Consider the following 20,085-nt stretch of genomic DNA (forward strand, 5'->3'; position numbering starts at 1 on the left):
TTAGGGACCTGCTCGGTGTCAGAAACCACACCAAGTGCTTTGCATGCATGGTCACAGCTAATAGCCCCACAGCCCTAGAAGGCAGCTGTGGAAACTCTTCACAGATGAGTGCAGAGCCTCAATTAACAGAAATGCTTCAAGTGTAAACATTAGATGTGTTTTTTACCATCAACCCATTAGGGACACAACTTGAGATCCAAGCCATCCTCTGGGTCTGGCATAAAAATGAGACACAGATTTCTTCCACCTAAAACCTACTGAATCTCCAGCCATCCGCACCCTCTGCCGGCACCTCTGTTATTTACACATGAGCAGGATTAACCAGGCTGGTCTGCACTCTTCACTCAGAAAAAAGTAGATTAAACATTGCCTGGCTTAACATTTCCTGGTTCAGAAAGTTAAATAATCAGCTGTCACTTGTTGATTATTTACTGTGTGCAGGCAGTATGTCAAGGATTTCTCTCTGTTGCCTCTGATCTTCCCAGACCTTCTGGAAGGTGAATACTCTTGTCTGTCACTGACATGGAAGAAACCGAGATTCATCAGGCTCTCATAACTTGCTGCATGGGCTGTGATTCCCAACCTGGCTGAACCGAAATGCCTCTTCTTCATGGCACTATTCAGCTTCCAGGAAGCAGTCTCACCGCCCCCCAGGCCTCGTTAACCAGCACTCCCCTCTGTGTATCCCCCAGGGGCAGGTATAGAGGGTGGAGGAGTATTTCCCCCTACCATGGCTGAGTGCTCAGTCACCACCCTCCAAGAGCAGGCCAGTGAAGTGGAAAAATAGCTCTTACCCCTAACCCTGACATCTGTCCCTCAGGTGAGAGCCAGATTCTCAAATTGCTAGGCCAATGGCACATAAGCGCACACCACACACAGAGGGTATCAACACACAGAGTGTTCTGCCAGAATTCACACATCCTGGAAGCCAGGCTGGCCCTGGTGGCCAGTTTCATTTAATCTTGTGTCTGATTGCTGCATGATGAGTGGAGAGAGGGAGAAAGGCAGGACCCTAGGGAAGCATACTGAGCTCCAGAAACCAGGCTTGGTTTGCTCATTAAGGGTACCCTTAGGCAGCGCCCTTACCCTTGCAGGCACCACAAGTCCCTTTCTGTCAACCCACAGCCCAAACTAAAACCGGGAAGGAGAAGGGCTGGTTCCACCGACCCCCTTACATTCATCTGACTTTTCTGGTTCCCAAACATCCAAGAAGCAGCTAGCTATCGTAGGAAGAGCTTTTGGAGTCAGACAGACCCGGATCAAATCTCCATTCTGCCACTTGGCACCCGGGTGACCATGAACAAGGGCTTTGAATTTTTGTGAGCCATGGTTTCTTCATCTGTACACCAAAGGAAATGGCAGCGTTCTCATGAAGACTATACCTGAGAATATGTATGAAACCATCAGCACATAGTGGCAGCTTGGCAAGTGTTAGCTGGCCTTCCCTCCCTCTTTCCCCCTTGTTTACTTGCAATGCCTTTAAAAAAGAATAAAAACCATTGTAATTGTCATTTGTTATGTTGTAAGCCAAATACATGACTGATTAATAACACAGAAACTCTATTTAAACCACTCTCCCAGAACCGTAACCCTGTCCTACATCAGGTCATATATTTTATATTTTACAGATAGCTGCTTTTTTCCCTTTTCTAACCCCACCTCCACCCGCATTCTTTTTTCTAAGGTAATCCAGATGGGCCCTGGTCCGTTCTCATACACTAAATAGCCTATAGCCTAGCCAGGGGTTAAAATCAGACCTGCCTTACATGCAGAGGATCTATTCATAACAAAAGCTGCCTCCTCCTGGCCATTGCCCACAGCTGAACACTGTTACTCTGAAGCCCCCATTTCACTTGTTTCTGATTGTTCTGCAGTGTTCACATATTGCCTGTATTAGCCAGGTCTTTTATAAGAGTACAGGCACAGGGCATACCCTCTCAATCAACTTCCCCTCTGAGCATCCTTTCTTCTTTAGTCCCCTTGCCTCTGTGGTACAAGCCATTTCTCTTTTATAAGAACTCATTTAAATAGAAAAACAATTTTTAAGTAGTTTCTGTTTTTTGGGTTTTTTTTTTTTTTAAACATGAGTCTCCCTTAACATTTCTAAAGAACTGCTATTGAATATGGAGAGTATGAAAAGATACCCTGGAATGTGTGAGTTCTCTCTCTTTTCCTCCCCCACAATATAGGAAAATCCCATCATGTCTGTTGAATTTGCAAGGGACATATTCTATTTAAGGTCTAGGAGGAGCTGGGCTGGCTCCAGACCAAACAGTGAAGAGGGTGCTGCTCTCTGCCTGCTGTGTCCTTACCTCTCCTTTTGACAACCTTTTTTCTCTAAAAAAAAAAAAAAAAAAAAAAAAAAAGGGTCTCAGAAAAAATACGGACTCTTTGGTCTGATTTGAGTTTAAATCCTGATTCTGCCTTGTTTGGAAGCTGGGAACTTGAGTTAATATCTCTGAAGTTCAGCTCCCTTTCTCATCAAAATCAACTGTGGCACAGGCTTGCCCAGCATCTTAGGTGGGGAAATGTATGTGAAAGTGCCCCCCATAGGATGACAGAGAGGTTTCAGGGCATGTCACTTCATTTGACTTGACGGCAGTGGCTCTCCAGCACCCTGGATGCCTCGTCCAGAAATGGCAGGACGGAGGGCCACGATCACTTATCTGCCATGGACATGCTGTTGCATGTGCCACCTGTGTGCTGTCCCTGGTAACACAGTAGGTAGCCAGAGCAGGTTGGGTTTCACAACTTCTCTTCCTATCTCCCTTCTCCAGGCCTTCTCCATCCAACCATCGCTGTATTTTAATGTTCTCATCAGTCTCCTTTGTTACAGAGAAAATGTACGGGGTAAACCCCTTTACCTTACGTACTGCATAAACACTTCTCAGTTTATAATACTTTTGCAGTCATTCATTGAGGGAGCTATCCATGTAACTATGGATAGTTTTTAGTTCTCTTCGCCCGTCCAGACTGGCCTTCTCATCTTCTGTGAGGCCAAAAATGGAGAGAGAGTTCTGCAGATAAGGATTCTTCAGGTCTAGGGACTTCCCTGGTGGCACAGTGGTTAAGACTCCGCACTCCCAATGCAGGGGGCCAGGGTTCGATCCCTGGTCGGGGAACTAGATCCCATGTGCATGCTGCAACTAAGAGTTCACATGCCACAACTAAGGAGCCCACCTGCCGCAACTAAGGCCCAGCACAACCAAATTAATTAATTAATTTTAAAAAACCAAAAAGGATTCTTCAGGTCTAGACTTGTATGGACTTGGCCCAAATTCCCCTGAGCATTCCCTAATTAGCAGGAGTGGGGTCTTTAGGGAGTACTTCCAAAAGGCAACGACTGGTGCATGTGCACAGGAAGTCTTTTATCAAAAGAGGCCCCAGTATAAATCAGCCAAGGCTCTCTTTGCCTTTATATGGTATGCTATTAACAGGGTAAAGCCTCAATTGTATTTAATCCCAGTGATAGATCTTGCCAATAGAACTGAACCCATCTGAGTGATAGTTTGATTCTTGCTCTCTGTTCTCTAGAGCCAGTACAACCTCTGTACCCTACTTTAAAATTCTAGTCAAGAGGGTGTCAGATCGTACTTTTTAAAATTAAACAGCCACATGTATGCCAATCCATAAATAAGAAGCACACTTTGGCCAGTATGGAGGTGATGATATTAATATGGGCTTCATTTCCCTGGGTCACTGAATGTACCAGGCACTGCACCAATGCCTATAATAGACTGTGGCACATTTAATCTTTACAAATCTGTAAAAAGAGGTCCTATGTGCCCCATTTTTCAGATGAACACCCCAAGAGCCAAGGTCACACAGAAGGTTAAGACAGAATGTTGAGAGTTAAACCAGAAAATCAAAGTCCCTGGTGAGATTTATGAGATGATATCTGAGGCCAGACATGGGTATTAAAGCAAACAGTCTTAATAAGGGAAATGCGGAAACTGATCAGAAGCAGGGCTGGGAGAGAAGTGTCCACAACTTAGCAGTTAAAATCAGAGCATGTCTGACAGAGCGCTGTGTCATAGGTGCCAAGGGCCTGTTACAAGGGAAAAGGCTGTGTCATCCTCCTCTGTACCTGCTGATCAGCCTCGGCTGAGAAACGACTCCCAGGCATCTTTTTAAAGGAACCCTAAATTCTGTAGAGGGAGCTGCTTTTCCTAACAGCTCATTTAGAATCAAAAGAGCCTTGGTTGAGCCATGTTTGAGAACCGCTCAATAGTACCGTGCTCACTCGTGGAGGGTGTGACAGAAATAGAAAATATGGTTCTGATTCTGAGGGTCCAATCTGCTATGTGACATCAGAGCTGAGGATCCGTCTGATGAATAAATACTGTGCAGAGCACCCCTCCTCCTCTTTAGCTCCCTCCCTGACACCCCACGGCCCCCTCCCCCGTTACAGAAGAAACCAGTCCTTGTTTACCCACCACAGATTGTTTGGGCTGTGAAAAAGATGCAAGATATGATTTTATGTCTTTGGGGTCATACAGCTCTCAGAGCTTCCAAAGCTGAAGGCAGTCCAAGCTCCCTGGAGCCAGTCAGGCATTTGTATAGGGAAGGCCAAGTGTAGCTTCTGGTCTGCAGGGGAAAGGAAACTGGGGGGAGCTTTAGGAAGACCCCAAAGTTTCCTTGGTTGTTTAGTCTCTCTTGCAATCAACCTCAGTTGCGTTAAGTATAAGTGGATGAGAAACATATGAATGACATTTCTGTTGTGATCACATGAGGGTTTCAGCATGATGAAGAATGAAGCTTAAGGAGTCCAAAATCCTTTGCAAATAATTCAGGACATTGCAGGCAGTATCTGGCAGCCTCCCTCCATCCCAAATTTGGGAACCATTTGGTTGGGTGATACACCTGCTCAGTGCCCTCTCTGCCCGCTTAGGCTGCTAAGCCCCAGGGGATATCTATGAACAGGTTTCATGTGTTCTTGTTTTGCTCAAACTGAAATAAAGGAATTGGTTTCTAGGAAAGGCAAACTCTTTACTGGAGGACTCTGAACCTTTCCAAAACCTCCAAATAGAGGAGAGGAAAATTTGGCAGGCCTGAGCTTTATTAACCGTGGGTCACTTATAGGTGATTGGACATATGTTATATTCTATTGTTCTTAATGCCAGTGAGATTGTTACGTTAATAATAATTTTAGCCATGCTCTACATTTGTGTGATGATTTCATTTTCAGAGCATACTATGTACATATTGCATATCAAATACCTATTATGTATGTATTTATAGATCTAGGTATATACATTCACACATGTAACATGTGTTAGGACAGCCTGCAGTATGGAAGCTAAGGGAAGAGGCAGGGAGGCACACTCAACCCAGCAATGGCAGAGAAGTCAGAGTTTAGAGAAGGCTTCCCAGGGCAGGTGATATGGAGCAGAGTCTTATAAAAGGATGTGTAAGAATTAGTCAGGGGAAAGTGAGAGGGGCTGCCTTTCAGACAGAGAGAGGAGAATTGATGAAGACTCAGAGATGAGAAAGAAAAGGGGAATTGGGGGAATTTCTAGGGTAATTTCTCTCTTGGGGAATTTCTGGGCCTTGGTGGGCTTGCTGCAGTAAAAAATGATGGGGCAAAGGGCGGGGGAAATGGTCACGTGTATGATTAGGCCAAACAGATCAAAGCCAGGTCAGAAAGGTCTCATATGCCGTGGGGAGCATCTAAAGGATGTAAGTAAGGGAAGTGATATAATTAGGTTTGTGTATTAGAAGGATCATTGGGGTGCAGGTATGGAAGTTAGAGTCTGTGAGTGGGGCTTGTGGAGGTGCAGGGAGAAGGACAATATTTGGGGCAGGGAAACCAGTTTAACTGCTGTTGCAATAACCCAAGCAAGCAAAGGTATGGGACTGACTAATGTAATGACAGTGGGGAGAAATGCAAAGGCTTGTGTTTGAAAAATACAGTTGATAGTCCATGCGACCTACAGTAGAGCAGATGAGTGAGATCAAGAAGGGAAGAATGGTATCCTGCTGGATGGGTAAATAGGGTACCATTCACTGAGACAGGGACCCCCCGAACAAGAGGAGCCCCAGGAGGAAGGATTTCAAGGTCTGTTTTGGACATGTCGATTAGACGTTCAGGTCAAATGTCTTGTATGGAGCTCAGGAGCAAGTTCGGAGTTTGGGATAAAAATTTGAAACTCAACAGCCTAAAAATTGTCATAATACACATGAGAGTGTGTGAGCTGACCCCGAGAGTTGTGGTAAGTAAGAAAAATCCAGGAGGGAAGAGAAAGAAGAGCCCACCAGAGAGACAGAGCTGATGTGGGGTAGGGTCTGGACCTGACCTCGGTCGGGTCTTTGGACTCACATCTTTCCACTATCCCAAAAAGGAATAGAATTAACCCATCTGTGCTTCACATTTCTTGAGAGCATGTTATGTCCTAGGATCATTATATACTTTATACCATTTCAGACTGGCATAAAACTCTAGTAGGTGAGATTTTATCTCCATTTATAGATAAGGAAGCTGAGACTCAAAGAGATTCAAAGGTTCGTGGCTAGGATGCGACCAAACCAGAATGGAAAACCAGGTTTTCCTGACTCCAAGGTCTATGCTCATATTATTGTACTAAACCGTGTTTATTTACTGCCTTTAAGATAGGATGTGGTTCCTCACCGTTTCGTAGGAGAGACAAACAGCTCACTTCAATTCAATCTGAGAAGTACAAAAATAGAGGTGAATGCTAAGAGCCCCCATTCATAAACAGAATTCTCTGTGCTCTTTTTTGTACTGTGTAGTGGGCTGGGAGTTGTCTGGAATGTGTATAAATGTTTTTTTTCTAGTAAGACGATAGCACAGTCCATTTGGAGGGAGAGATGAGCCACCACGGAAATACCCACCGGCCCCACACATGCCTGTGGCTACCCTCGAACATTCCCAACCTGGCTGGAGACACTCAAAACAAAACCTCCTGTTCCCTCCCAGGACCACTGGCGCCTGGAGCCTGCCTCCTGCCCCTGCCAGAGACTTAGGCCAAGCTTGGGATGATGGAGTGGGGGAAGGCAGAGCGGACGTCTCTGAAGCAGCTCCCTGCCCTTAGCCCAGTCGACACTCCCAGAAAGAGGTGTGAGCAGGCGCCTGGGTTTTATCACCGCAGGGAAACTCAGCTGACAGTAGCATAGCCTTAGATCAAAGTCAGCCAGTGGCATCCACTCATGGATCCAGCTTGGGCACAGACATGAAAAGAGGCAGGAGCACATAGAGAGAGACTTCTAATGCCAACTCCAGCATTTCTGATCCTTGTGATCCTGGGTGGTTTGCTTACTGTCCCCGTCCCTGGGTCTTCACCTGTAAAACGGGCTGTGCGTGCTCGACTCCGTGTACTCTTAGGGTAATTCTAAGTCTGAATGCAAATGTACGCTCAGAAGTCCCTTGGTACCTGAGTTACTACCCAGCCCATCCTGCCCTCCAATACCTACTACATTGTAAACTTCGAGGGATTATGTCATTTACATGGCTCTGGACACCCATCTTTCTGTCTTTTTATATTTAAAATAGTAGTTTGAACTCAGTCTGTATCCAATAAGTATGTGCTGAATATTTACTCAGCTAATGTAAGATGTTATAGATAGTAGCCATTGAATATAACCCAAGAAGTTGGCACTCAAGAAAACCCCCCAGTAATCTTGGCCACAGGTCAGAGAGGTAGTAGAACAAAGTGGATACTTACAGAAGCCCCAAGAGGTAACCCCATGCAACCCCATGAGCCCCAGGGCATGTGAGGGCAGAGTCTGTGTTGAAATAGCTTGCTGTAGAGTTCTGATTGGCCAGCTAGGGGAAAATGACTCAACTTCCCAGAATCTTAGTCTCAAAGACAAGAGAGATCTTAAACATCTCTAGTCCAATCCATTTATTTTATAGATAAGGAGAGTCAGATTTAGAGAGAAAAATAAGTTGGTAGATAATAACTTGGATCCTGCTTGGATCTTGTAATTACTTCTCTCGTATTTACTAGCTATTTGACCTCCTTCAGCAGAGATGTCCTCATTTGTGGAGTATGTATAATAATAGGACCTCAATGGGTCCTCAGTGGGTCTCATTGGGTTGTCATGAGTATTAAATGTGATAATGTCTATAAAGAGCCTAGAAGAGTCTGGCACATAATAAGCCCACAATAACTGTTAGCAATTACTATTTGATTTCTACTTCTCCTTCTTCTTCTTCTTCTTTCTATATTATAATTTCTTCTTCTTACTGCCTGGCTTTGAGGGTGGTTTCACTTAGATTTTTTTTCAGCCACCGTATTTTAAAAATTGAATCTTTGACAAGCAGTAGGATATGCTGATGCAAAAATATACCCATCCTTCAAACCATGTGAACTTTTATATAAAGTAAAATGCAGAACTTTAAGCCCTCATGAGAATCAAGATGCTTGCACAGCTTCATGACTCTGATCGTTGCTGCCTGGGATGCCCTCCCTCTCTACCTAAAGAAGCACTTATTCGTCCTTCAAGGCCTGGCTCCCATGTGGCCACCTCTGTGAAGTGCTCACTCCTTTTCCCAGGCAGTCTGGACTTCTACCACACTGGTCACCCATCTCACTGTAGCACTTGGCATGTTTCGTTGTAATTTTTCTATTTCCACTTCTGTCTGCCCAGCCTGACTAGGAGCTCCTTGAGGAGGAGGGCCATGCCTTATTGTTAATTCTTCTCCTCCAGCTCCTCCTTCCTCTTCCCCCTCCCTCCTCCTCCCTCCTTCCTCGTCTCTCTTCTTCTTCTATTATTATTGTTGTTGTTATTTTGCCTTATTATTTTTATAACCTTGTTGCTGATCTCAGTGCCTAGCATATAGTGTGCAACCAAATGTTTTGTTTTTATTTTGTTTTTTTAATTATTTATTTATTTATTTTTGGCTGCATCGTGTATTAGTTGCCTCATGCAGGATCTTCCTTGTGGCATGCAGGATCTCTCATTGCGGCACGCGGGGTCTTTCGTTGTGACGCGTGGGCTCTTCCTTGCAGCCTGTGGACTTCTCTCTAGTTGTGGCATGCGGGTTTTCTCTTCTCTAGTTGTGGCGCGTGGGCTCTCTAGTTGAGGTACGCAAGCTCAGTAGCTGTGGCACACAGGCTTAGTTGCCCCGTGGCATGTGGGATCTTAGTTCCCCAACCAGAGATCAAGCCTGCATCCCCTGCATGGAAGGCAGATTCTTTATCACTGGACCACCAGGGAAGTCCCAAATGTTTTGTTTTATTGCAGGTTTTTATAACTTTATTCATATCACACATAATTAAAGAATGTGTCAAAGGTCTACATACACTTTAAACAATACTAAATTGAATACTCATGTACCACCACCCATGAAAAAGGATATTATGGAAGAGAATATTACCGGCACCTTTTCTGTGCAGAATTTTAACTGTGTGATCAAATAAATGTTAACTGCTTTCTTGCTGTATTTTGCTTGATGTTCTAGTTCTTAAAGTAAGTTTGAATCTTGTTTTGTTTTGGACACGGCTCATGATAAGTAGTCCTTCCAAGTTTATACCACCTGAAAATATAAACTTTGCTTCTGTATTGTCATCTTCTACTTCATTATTAAGACCATTGACTAAATAAAATGAAGAATGACTCTAGAGACCTGCTTAATGGTTGCAGTTACTTTTGGCTGTGGCCAGTCATCCCAGTCACCTGACTATCCCATCATGCAAGCCTCATTTCAAGGAGAACTAATGTTTACTTGGTATTTAACATATAATAAGCTGTTTATATGTGACAGCTTATTTCATTTTCACAAAAGTCCTCCCACATTTATATCATTCTTCCCATTTTGGAACTGAGGAAACTGAGGCTCAGAAAGATTACCTTTTATAAGGTCACCTGGCTGGAACATGGTAGTCAGGATAGAATCAAATAGATCTTTGACTCAGCCCTTGTTTTCTCCTCTGCTCTTCACAAGTGTATGGGGGAAAACTGATCAAAAGCCTTTTGCTCGTGAAGATTCCCTAACCTACTTGTCATCAAGGCTAGGAGGTTGGTTCAATCTGAGTGAGTCTATGTTGGCTCTAATAACCCTTGCTTTCTGCCCTTGAAAAGTAAATGAAGGACTCAAAGAATCAATGGTAGCCTAAAATCAAGGGCATACTTTGGCAGAGACAAATACAGAACCTATAGAGCCTGGCTGCTTTGTATTTTTATAACCTAGGGCATGCTATTTAAGTCTCTGCTTCAGTTTACACATCTGTACAATAGGAATAATGATAGACTCTTCCCTTTAGGGTCGTTGTGAAGATTAAGTGATTTAACTCCTGCAGTGTGCTTGGAATATGGCCTTTAGTAAGTACCCAGTCAATCGTAGCTGCTTTTGTTGCCAACAGCACATTATTGCTGGAAAGTCAGTGTCCTGTACGGACACCTGTCATTAGTGGAGTAAAATGTGCTCCTTCCTTTTGGATCACAGAGCAGCCTTCAGGCCAGGATAGCCATTAGCATGGAAAGAGCTTTCACAAAAAAATATTTTTAAGTATTTAGGTTTATTGCAAAGGATTAAAGCACACATAAATACATGAATGTGCTCACTCTCTCTCTCTCTCTGTCAAAACAAACTATTACTTGTTTTCTCCCAGAGCTTGGGAGTGATTGGAGGTGCTCTGGGGAACATATTTCTGTGCCCTTGTTTCCTTGCTTTAGTCATGATATCTGACGAGAAGCATGTGCCATTCCAGATGAGTGAGCACAAGCAGGAGTCAACTCAGAAATTTCTGGACAGAGCCGGGCAGAGCCTTCACCTGCCATTTCTGAGCAGCAGAGCCCCCGTCTGCCAATGGAGTTCTGCAAAAGCTGATGCAGGAACATCTTTAAATCGTGGGGTTTGGGGTTTGGGTAGGGGGAGGTGATGCAAAGCTCACCTAAGCAATTTATGTATACAAGTTTTGTTTGTTTGTTTTTTAAAAAGCATATCCTGGGGTTTGAGGCCAGTATCTACCTGAGTTCAAGTCCCACCTCGGCCATTTACTACCTGTGTGACTGTGGACAACGTGCAACCTCTCTGAAACTAATCTGTCTAATGGTGCTGGAAGAGTTCTGGAAGAGAAGGGGTGCAGGGCATGAAAAGAGATGGCTTGACTTTGGTGGGTATCCATCCACCTGTCCAAACCCTGGATCCCAAGTGCCTGGCATGGGCTGTCTTATTTGCCCCAAAGCAGCTGGGGCATGCAGTATAGGGCAGTAGTTTCTAGAGTTGGCATGTGATAAAATTTCCACTGGCAAAGACAGAGTGACAAAAATGAAGACCATTTAGTGTGTGCTTCTTCTGTCTGGAACGCTCTCTGTATCGTATATCCACACAAACACACACACACATATATATACAAATACAGACAGATATACATATACTCACACCTGAATAATTTCTATGTATGTTTTCATCTTAATTCAAATATCACTTCTTCAGAAAAGCCTTATCTGACCCCTAGACTATATTAGGTCCCTCACTTATGAGCTCTTATAATAACTTTTGATATTCTTTCATTTATTTATCACAGTTTGTATTTATACATTTGTGTGATATCCATCTTAGGGTGACCAGTTGTCCCTTTTGCCTAGTACTGAGAGTTTTCCAAGACATAGGACTTCTGGTGTTAAAACTAGGAGAATCCTGGCCAAACCTGAATCATTGGTCTCTCTAGTCTGCCTCCCTCTGAAGAGAACAGCTCCGTGAAGGTGGAGACTATGCTCTTTTGTTTACATTTGCTTTCAGTGCCTGGATCACAGTAGGAGCTCAGGAAACATCTGTTGAACCCATAAAGAAATGAGTGAATATGTCAATGAAAGCTAAACTGTCTTTTCTTGCAGGAAAACAAACAAACAAACCTTTTTTTTCCCCCTGAGATTATTCTTTTTCCTTTAGGTGTTAAATTTACCCTTTTATAAATTACCTTTATTTGGCAAAGTTTAAAGTTGATAATATTGTATAGTCTCCTGCCTTCCCTCACCCCCTTCCTCTTTGGAGGGTGGAATTCTTGCTGATTTGAGGAATCACTCATTTAGTGAAAAGGGAACCAGAATAGTTAGAGCTCAGACATTTAAAGAAGGTTTATCCATATGCTGAAGTGCTGTACTATAAACTTTATGAGGGCAGAAATTATGGTTATATTCAGTTCACTTCTGTATCCCCAGGGTCTGGCGTAGTAAGGGCTGAATAAATATTTGTAGAATAAATGAATGAATAGATTCTCTGCCCAGCCTCAAGACATGCAGGAGTAGACCCAGTGTGCCTAACTCCTTTTTCCTCCCTACCTTTTAATACACCCTTCCACAACCATAATATCACTTCAGCATTCATCCCTGCTGGGTGGATGAGAAGCTCGTGCCATCCAGATGAGTGAACACGTGGTCCGTCCCTGCCTGTCCCAGTCCATCTCTTGATGTCCTTTCCTAACACCTAATGGGCTTCCACGGTCTGCTACCAAAAAAAGACGTTGCCGTATCTTGAATAATGAGAGCATCTCTCTCACCTGCATGTCTTTGTTCAAGCTATTCCCTTGACATGGAGTGCCTGTTCTAATTCATCTGGCTAAATCTTACTAGTCTAAGCTTATGTCCCATTCTCTCAGAAGCCATCTCTGGACCATTTCATTCCTCACCCACTGTGCCTCTCCACAGTATCCTATGTTTTGTCTTTACCATCCCATGGACCACACTGTTTTCTATTTGACTATTTACTTATCCAACTACCCTGAGGTGAGGAGCTTCTTAAGACAAGAACTCTTTCTGATTCATCTCTGTGTCCTCAGCACCCAGTTGAGAGAAATGGTATGCTATTAGGTGTCTAATAAGTGTTTGTAGAAGGAGGGGGATATATCAGTTATTTCGTGCCATTAAAATGCTAGGTTAGAAACAAACATAAAATCCTAGCGGTATACAAAAGGACATGTATTTTTGTTCACAAGTCTATCGATTGGCTGGGTGATGCTGGTGATTCAGGCTCGCCAGTTGCTGGAGGACTGCGAGGATTTGCTGATCCTGTTTGGGCCCTCTCACGTATCTGAAACATCACGTGTGACAACTGAGCTGACTCAGCTTGCTGCATATCCATCCAGCAGGCTCGCTGGGGCATGTTCTTGTGGCAGAGGGAGAGAAGGAGGAGCAGAAGCACACAGTTGTCGAGGCCTAAACCTGGAAAACCGGTGCACAGTGTCACTTCCGCCTCATTCTGTTGGCCAAACCAAGTCACAAGGTTGACCCAGACTCAAGGGTTGGGAACCCCACCTCTCAACAAGAGGCGCTGCGAAGTCATATTGCACAGTGGGTGGAAGCAGGGAGGGCTAGAAAATGGGGACCATTATTACAATCAGTCTACCACAGAGAGGGAGTTGGCCAGGAACTGTCACATCAGTTTCTTTCCAAAATGATCTCTTTTCTTCTACCTTGACGCCTGAATGAGTTTATCAGAAAGGTTTCCAGAGGTGAAGCCAGGCCCGTCCTTTGTCAGGACTAACTTACCCACCATCAAAGGTATTTAATAAGAAGCTGAATTCTGTGGTCATAGAAACATCACATGGGAGGAGGATAAGGCTCCTTCTGGCCTTGAGGGCCAATATTTTCACATACTTTGCCCCTTTCTTTCCAGATCAGCAAAAACCCGATCTTTGTACCAGGAGTCTGGGGCCCTTATTTCTCAGCCATGGTCCCTGGGTTCTGGCTGAATGAAGGTGGCCAGAGCGTTACTGGAAAATTGGTAAGTTGACACTTTCTTCATATGGTCTTTAATGTTTTTACACCCTTGACTAGTCCATTTTGTCACATTCCCCGTATACCCAGGATATGGAAGACTTGCAGACTCCTACATCAGAAGAATTAACTTTCTCTTAGGATAAAGTCTCACATACGGAGCATATGTAGCCCGTGTCTGCCAAAGGAATAAATGTTGATCCAGGCATTGATGACTAACCCATCTTCTCACCTATCTTTCTTTCACAGAACAACCCATTTTTCTCACGGCAGCAGGAGTAATATTCTACTTGGTGAAAAGGACTATGTTAATCTCCAGCCAGAATCCTTCAGTGGTTCCCTGTAGCCCTTGGGACATAGCTCAGATAGTCTTCTGGGCACATCATTCCCTTTGTGGTCTGTCCCCTCCAGTCTCACCCATGTGCTTGTCACGAAGGCCAGATTGCCCTACTCACAGCTTCCCCATGGCTCCTGTTATTCTGCTCCTCTGTGCCTTTGTATATGCTTCTTTCCCTACTCGGAGAGTTCTTTATCACTTGCTAGTTTTACTTGATCTTTAAGATGTAACTCCAGTTCTTAGTGCATTCTGAGATAATCTGTCTTTTCCAGAAATCTACGCACTTTTTAAGGGCATGGGTTATATCATACTTCTCTTTGTATTTAGCTCAGTGCCTGGTTCATAGAAGGTGCTTGGAGAAAATGTGTTGAATTCATGGGGTCATCTCATAGGGAAGACAGAAGATCTATAAAAGTGAGATGAGTACTATACCAGAGGTACAAGACATAGAGTTCGCACAAAGCTAGATTAAGGAATTCTTTTCAGGGGAGAAAGCATTTGTACTGCACCTTAATGATAAATAGGGACCAACCAGACACAGAAAGGTAGGGATATTCTTCTAGGTATGAGAACTTGCATAGGAACAAAGACATGGCAGTGAAAAATAGCAAGGCATATTTGAGGGTAATTGCAGAATTTCAGTTGTGGCATAAACTGTTCTTAGAAGAATGACTTACAATAAAAGTTAGAGAGCTGGGCAGGGACCATACAGAAGTCCCTGTAAAACATGCTAAGGAGTTGAACTTCAGGTAGTAGACCACGGAGAGTAGGTGAAAGATTGGAATAGTGATGGGTGCTGTCAGATCTCTGTTATAAAAACTGGCTAGCAGCCGTCAGGAAGAAGGCCTGAGGGTGCACGGCTGGGTGAAAAGAGACCAGCTTTAATAGGTTAGTCCACAGACAAAAATCCATGAGGATTTTGGCAATAATGGACAGTGGCAATAATGACTGAGAATTGAGGTCAAGAGATCAGCAGACCTTGGAAGGATTAAATGTGGAAAGCAAGGGACAGTAAGACCCAGGCTCAGTTACTCAGCCTCACATTCACTATGTTGTACTGAAATCATCTGTTTATGGTCTGCTCCCCTACCAGCTTTTCTAAATGTCCAGCCAAATCAAAAGTGATCTGATCTCAAGCTGGATATGGATACAAATAACCATTAATTTTCCATTTCTTCATGTGTTTCTCTTTTATTCTTAGCTGCCTCAAGTTCTCTCTCAAAGTTGATGCACGCATAGGTGGGTGGCTGAATTCAAAGAGCATGTTTTGTGCCTTCACTCTTGCGCCAGGCTGTAGAGATACCTGAATTAGTCCCCCCATTAGTCCCTGGTTTTAAGGAGCTCATCGTCTAGTAGGGAAGCACAGTGAGTATAAATTAAATAACGTCTGATAGGTCTTAATAACCAATTAGACTTTTCTAGAAAAGTCAAGAAAAAGACATCACTCTATGCCTAAGGTACAGTGGGATTGAAACTTTACAGTCTCCTCTTTAAACTAGTGTTATGTATTTACACAACTTTCCACTTAAATATCCACTCCCTTTCTATGACACATAGAAAACCCATTACTGAAACATAGCCCTTTTCAAGCCCACATCATGGTATAATTACCTTTAGGAGAACCAGAAGTCATAACAGACACAGCCCAGAGTCTTTTTTAACAAGGATAACAATCCAGTAAACTAACTCTTTGTGCAGGATGCATTGTCCATGAAGCTGTCCATCAACAGGTTTTCAGAGAGTTAGTTTACTAATTGACCGTCTGTGTCAGTCTAGAAATGCTTTTACCAGTATTTGACTCAGAGTTGGCTCTGTTGCTATGGATATAAGCCATCTTTGCCCAAACATTATGACGTATCTTGGTGGACAAGAATTCGTTATGCCTGTTCCTAAGCCTGAATTTAAATTTTAAAAAATGACCCTTTTCTGACCATTAATAAAATCTTCATAATAGTCCACTGTGGTTTTTGACAAGAATCGTGGGACTTTCTGGCCTTTATCTAGCTAGTTGATTTTGCATCATCAACCAATGAAGTTGCATGTAGAGTTACACTTAGGGCAGTTCTATGTATAGAGTTTCATTAGACATAGGAATGGGGTATGACTGACTTACCCATGGGTTACAAAAAGCAAAATCTAAGGAAGTCGAGAAGTTAGCATAATGGGGCAAAATCTGAATCAAGAACAAAACAGACTGTCCAATAAATCATCAGTCCAGAGAGGCCAAGCAAAGAGACAGAAACCACCTATAAAATAAAGAGATATAAAAATAATAACAATGATGATGGTAATAATAATAACAACAACAATTGTCCCTTATTGAGTACATTTTCCTGTGGGAGAGATTTATATATGTATATATGTGTGTATAAAATCGTGTTCATCCTTGAATGATACTCATAATAATCACAATGCCTAATATTTATTTTGAAGACTTATGTCCCAGTCTCAATTCCAAGAGCTTTTCATGTCCTATTTTATTTAATCCTCTGATACCCCTATAAGTTAGGTACAGTTATTATCCATATTTTACACATGAAGAACTGAAACTCAGGGTAGCAAGCACAGCCTGGAGAGATTCCTGATGCAGTGTCAATGGCCTTTTTGCCTGTTTCCGTTGGTACTCACCTTTCCTTTCCATTTACTTATTCTGGTTTATCACCGGTTTTACAGCCTATTGTCATCATACAGAACACCATAAGAGGAAGTTACATTGCTTTTATTCCATGTTTCATATGTACATATTCTCTCATAAGCTATGTCTGAAAGTGGCTGCTCCGTTATTACATTGTCCAGAATATATTATAAACATGCAGTTGTAAGTATATCATCTAAAGCAGAAGGGAAGAGATAGAAGAAGAAGAGGGAAGTAAAGAAGGGGAAAGAAGAGAGGGAAAAAAGAAAAAAGAAACAAAATTTATCTAAACTCTAGATTTGGAAAAAAGATATTTTGTTTCATTTTTACAATTAAATACAGATCTTCCATCACAAAGCAAAATCCTTCATTCCAAGTATATGAATAGATTGGTACTTTAAAAAAAAATCTCCATCTGGTTAACTTCAGGATGAAGAAAAAAATAGGATAGGATCTTTTCTGGCTCTGGAGCCTTTGCAATTTCATCTGTCTGAGATTTGGGCTTGTTTTTCACTCATTTCAAGCTTGTGCTGCTGCTATTTATTTCCTCTTAGAAGGGCACATACCCCATTCCCATGGATGATTTACTTCAGTTCACCAAACACCCATCAAAGATCGTCTCGTGCTTGTTGATACACTCTCCAGAAAGTTTTGCAAAAACCATCACTTTTTGCCCAGGCTTTTTCCACAGAGCACCAACTGGTACAGTCACTGTGTCCAGATGCTGAAGCTTATTTCCAACTGGACCTCAGCCATCCCTCTGTCCAAGCACTCTTCTCTGTCTTACTTGAAGTCATTTTTATTGGGGGAGGCATCGGGTAAGAGAGCCTAAGACAGTTCCCTAAGCTGCCCCTATGGTGAAATTGGCTTTCTGGGACAATTGGGCTTGGTGGGGAGTTACCTTTGAATTTTTTGAAGCCAGAATTTACATTTATAAATTTGGGCCACAGGGTCATAATGTTTGCAGGGCTCTAGCTCTTGGAGTTTCAGAATTGGCGCATTGCGAGTGCCTATCTGCCTCCTTCCTTGTCACCAAAGCCCCTCAGCCTGGGGCTAGCCTCAGGGGGGTCAGCCAGCTCTTCCATATGAAGAGCTTGCCATGTACTCGGTGCTGTCCAGGTTAGAGGTAGTGATGCCATCCCTTCATTCAGTCACTCTTTCCAGCACGTTACAGAGATTTCCTGAGGGATTACTCTGGGCCAGGCAAGAATATGGTCACACGTGATTCTTGTCCTCCAGTGGCTTATCATCTAGTGGGAAAGTTGGATATGGAACTGACAATTATAATTTATTATAGCACATAAAAGTAGATTGCACTACCCTGACTGGGAGAATCTGTTCTATGCTCAGCACATTGAGGCCCTCATGAAGATTCAGGATTTCATCTGATCTTCACAGCATGTCTATGTGGTCAGTTTTACTAGTGACTAAGGCTCAGAACAGTGAGGTAACTTGATCAAGGTCTTAACAGTTGTAAATGGGGAGAGCCTTGATTCAAATCCAAGTCAGCTACTGGAAGCCCCAGATCTTTCCAGAATTGAACCTGACTTTTATAGGGCTGCCTTTCTGAATTTTTCTTACAGTTCTCTTGTAGACTTCCTTGAGAAGCAATTATTGTATCAGTTAGTGTGACTTTCTTATCAAGTGTATTAAAGCACATATAGTTGGCAGGCTTTGTAAGGCCATGAGAGAGAAACTTATGTGTATCAGCCTTGACAGGATCTAGGTATGTAGACTTAGGTGTGTCCCCAGCATGTCACATTAGCTAATTGGAATGACTTCATGGATACAAAGACCAGCTCTGCATAAACAGATGCCTCCCTGTTCTCTCCTCCTGCCCAGGCTTTCACTGTAATTTTTGTACACCCACCTGGATTCCTGCACAGCTTCCTAATTACCTTACTCTTCCTATAAGGACACCAATTCTATCAGATCAGGGCCCCACCCTTATGATCTTATTTAACCTTAATTACCTCCATAATGTCTCCATCTCCAAATGCAGTTGTATTGGGGGTTGGGCTTCAACATCTGAATTTTGAAAGGATACAATTCAGTCCATAACAGTCATACATATTTCAAACAAGTTCTGAGAAACAAAGCATAATCTTTTGTGTTTACCTACATATTTACCATTTCCATTGTTTTTTATTTCTTTATGAAAATTTAAGCTTCCACCTGATATTTCCCTTCAGCGTGAAGAACTTCCTTTAGCATTTCTTTAGTTGTTGCAGGTCTACTGGCAAACAAACAAACAAACAAAAACACACCTTCTTAGGTTTTTTTTTGTTTTTTTTTTTGTTTTTTTTTGCGGTACGCGGGCCTCTCACTGTTGTGGCCTCTCCCGTTGCGGAACACAGGCTCCAGACGTGCAGGCGCAGCGGCCATGGCTCACGGGCCCAGCTGCTCCGCAGCACGTGGGATCTTCCCGGACCGGGGCACGAACCCATCTTCCCTGCATCCGTAGGCGGACTCTCAACCACTGCGCCACCAGGGAAGCCCCACCTTCTTAGTTTTCTTCTTTTTTCCTTCAACACTTAAAGATGTCAATGTATTGTATTCTGGCACCATTGTTTCTTATGAGAAGTCAAACATCCTTTATTTTGTTCTTCCCCTATGTACAGTGTATTTTTTTCCTCTGGCTACTTTTAAGATTTTCCCTTAATCTTAGTTTTTATTATGGTGTGCCCAGATATTGTGTTTTGGAAATTTATCCTTCCTCCCCCAGGTTTGCTATACTTCTTGAATTTGTAAATTCCTGTCTTTCACCAAGTTTGGGAAATCTTTAGCATGTATATATTTAAATGTCTTTTCTGCCCTATTTGCTCTTACTCCTCCTACTGTGACTCCAATTACACGTTTTTAAGACCTTTGGCTATTGTCCCATAGCCCCTGAGGGCTTCTGGGGTTTTTTTATTCCCCCCAATATTCCTCTCTCTTTCTCTCTCTGTCTCTCTCCTTCTCTCTCTCAATTAGACACTCTCTATTGGTCTTTTTTCAAGTTCACTGACTCTTCTGTCTGCAATCTCCAACCAGCTCGTGGACCCATACATTTCAGATATTATATTTATCAATACGAGAATTTCTACTTTTTAATTGTTTCCATTTCTTTGCCATTTCCTATCTGTTTGTTAGTTATGAGAGTGTTATCCTTTACGTCCTTAAGCATTGTTAAATTACTAGCTTTAAAATTCTTGTCTTCTAATTTTAACATCTGTGTTATTTCAGGGTTATTGTCCATTAAATGGCCATTATCTTAAGTAAGAATTACATTTTCCTGTTTCTTCATATGTCTAGTAATTTTGACTCATATCTTGAACATTGTAACTGATGTATTGTAGAGACAGTGGATTATTCTTATTTCTCTGAAGAGTATTTTTTTTAAGCAGGTAATTTAATGGCAACTCAAACTACAAGTTTTGTCTCTCCTTTGTTG

The 20,085-nt window shown here is 42.7% G+C and overlaps 1 protein-coding gene across 12 annotated transcripts in view; it reads left to right on the forward strand.

The window, feature by feature from the left end:
* The window catches only part of FGGY (FGGY carbohydrate kinase domain containing), a 424,150-nt gene that overhangs the window by 262,862 nt on the left and 141,203 nt on the right, over positions 1-20,085 (forward strand). For all 12 annotated transcript variants that reach the window (XR_003004668.1, XR_003004667.1, XR_003004665.1 and 9 more), the window contains one exon: positions 13,580-13,687. Coding sequence is in view for 7 of the 12 variants with exons in the window: in XM_024756234.1 (XP_024612002.1) it covers positions 13,580-13,687 (108 nt within the window). In the remaining 5 variants the exon portion in view is untranslated. The remainder of the gene's footprint in view (positions 1-13,579; positions 13,688-20,085) is intronic.

This window comes from Neophocaena asiaeorientalis, unplaced genomic scaffold, assembly GCF_003031525.2.
Source record: "Neophocaena asiaeorientalis asiaeorientalis breed wild unplaced genomic scaffold, Neophocaena_asiaeorientalis_V1.1 scaffold205, whole genome shotgun sequence".
In the NCBI taxonomy this organism is placed as follows: Eukaryota; Metazoa; Chordata; class Mammalia; order Artiodactyla; family Phocoenidae; genus Neophocaena; species Neophocaena asiaeorientalis.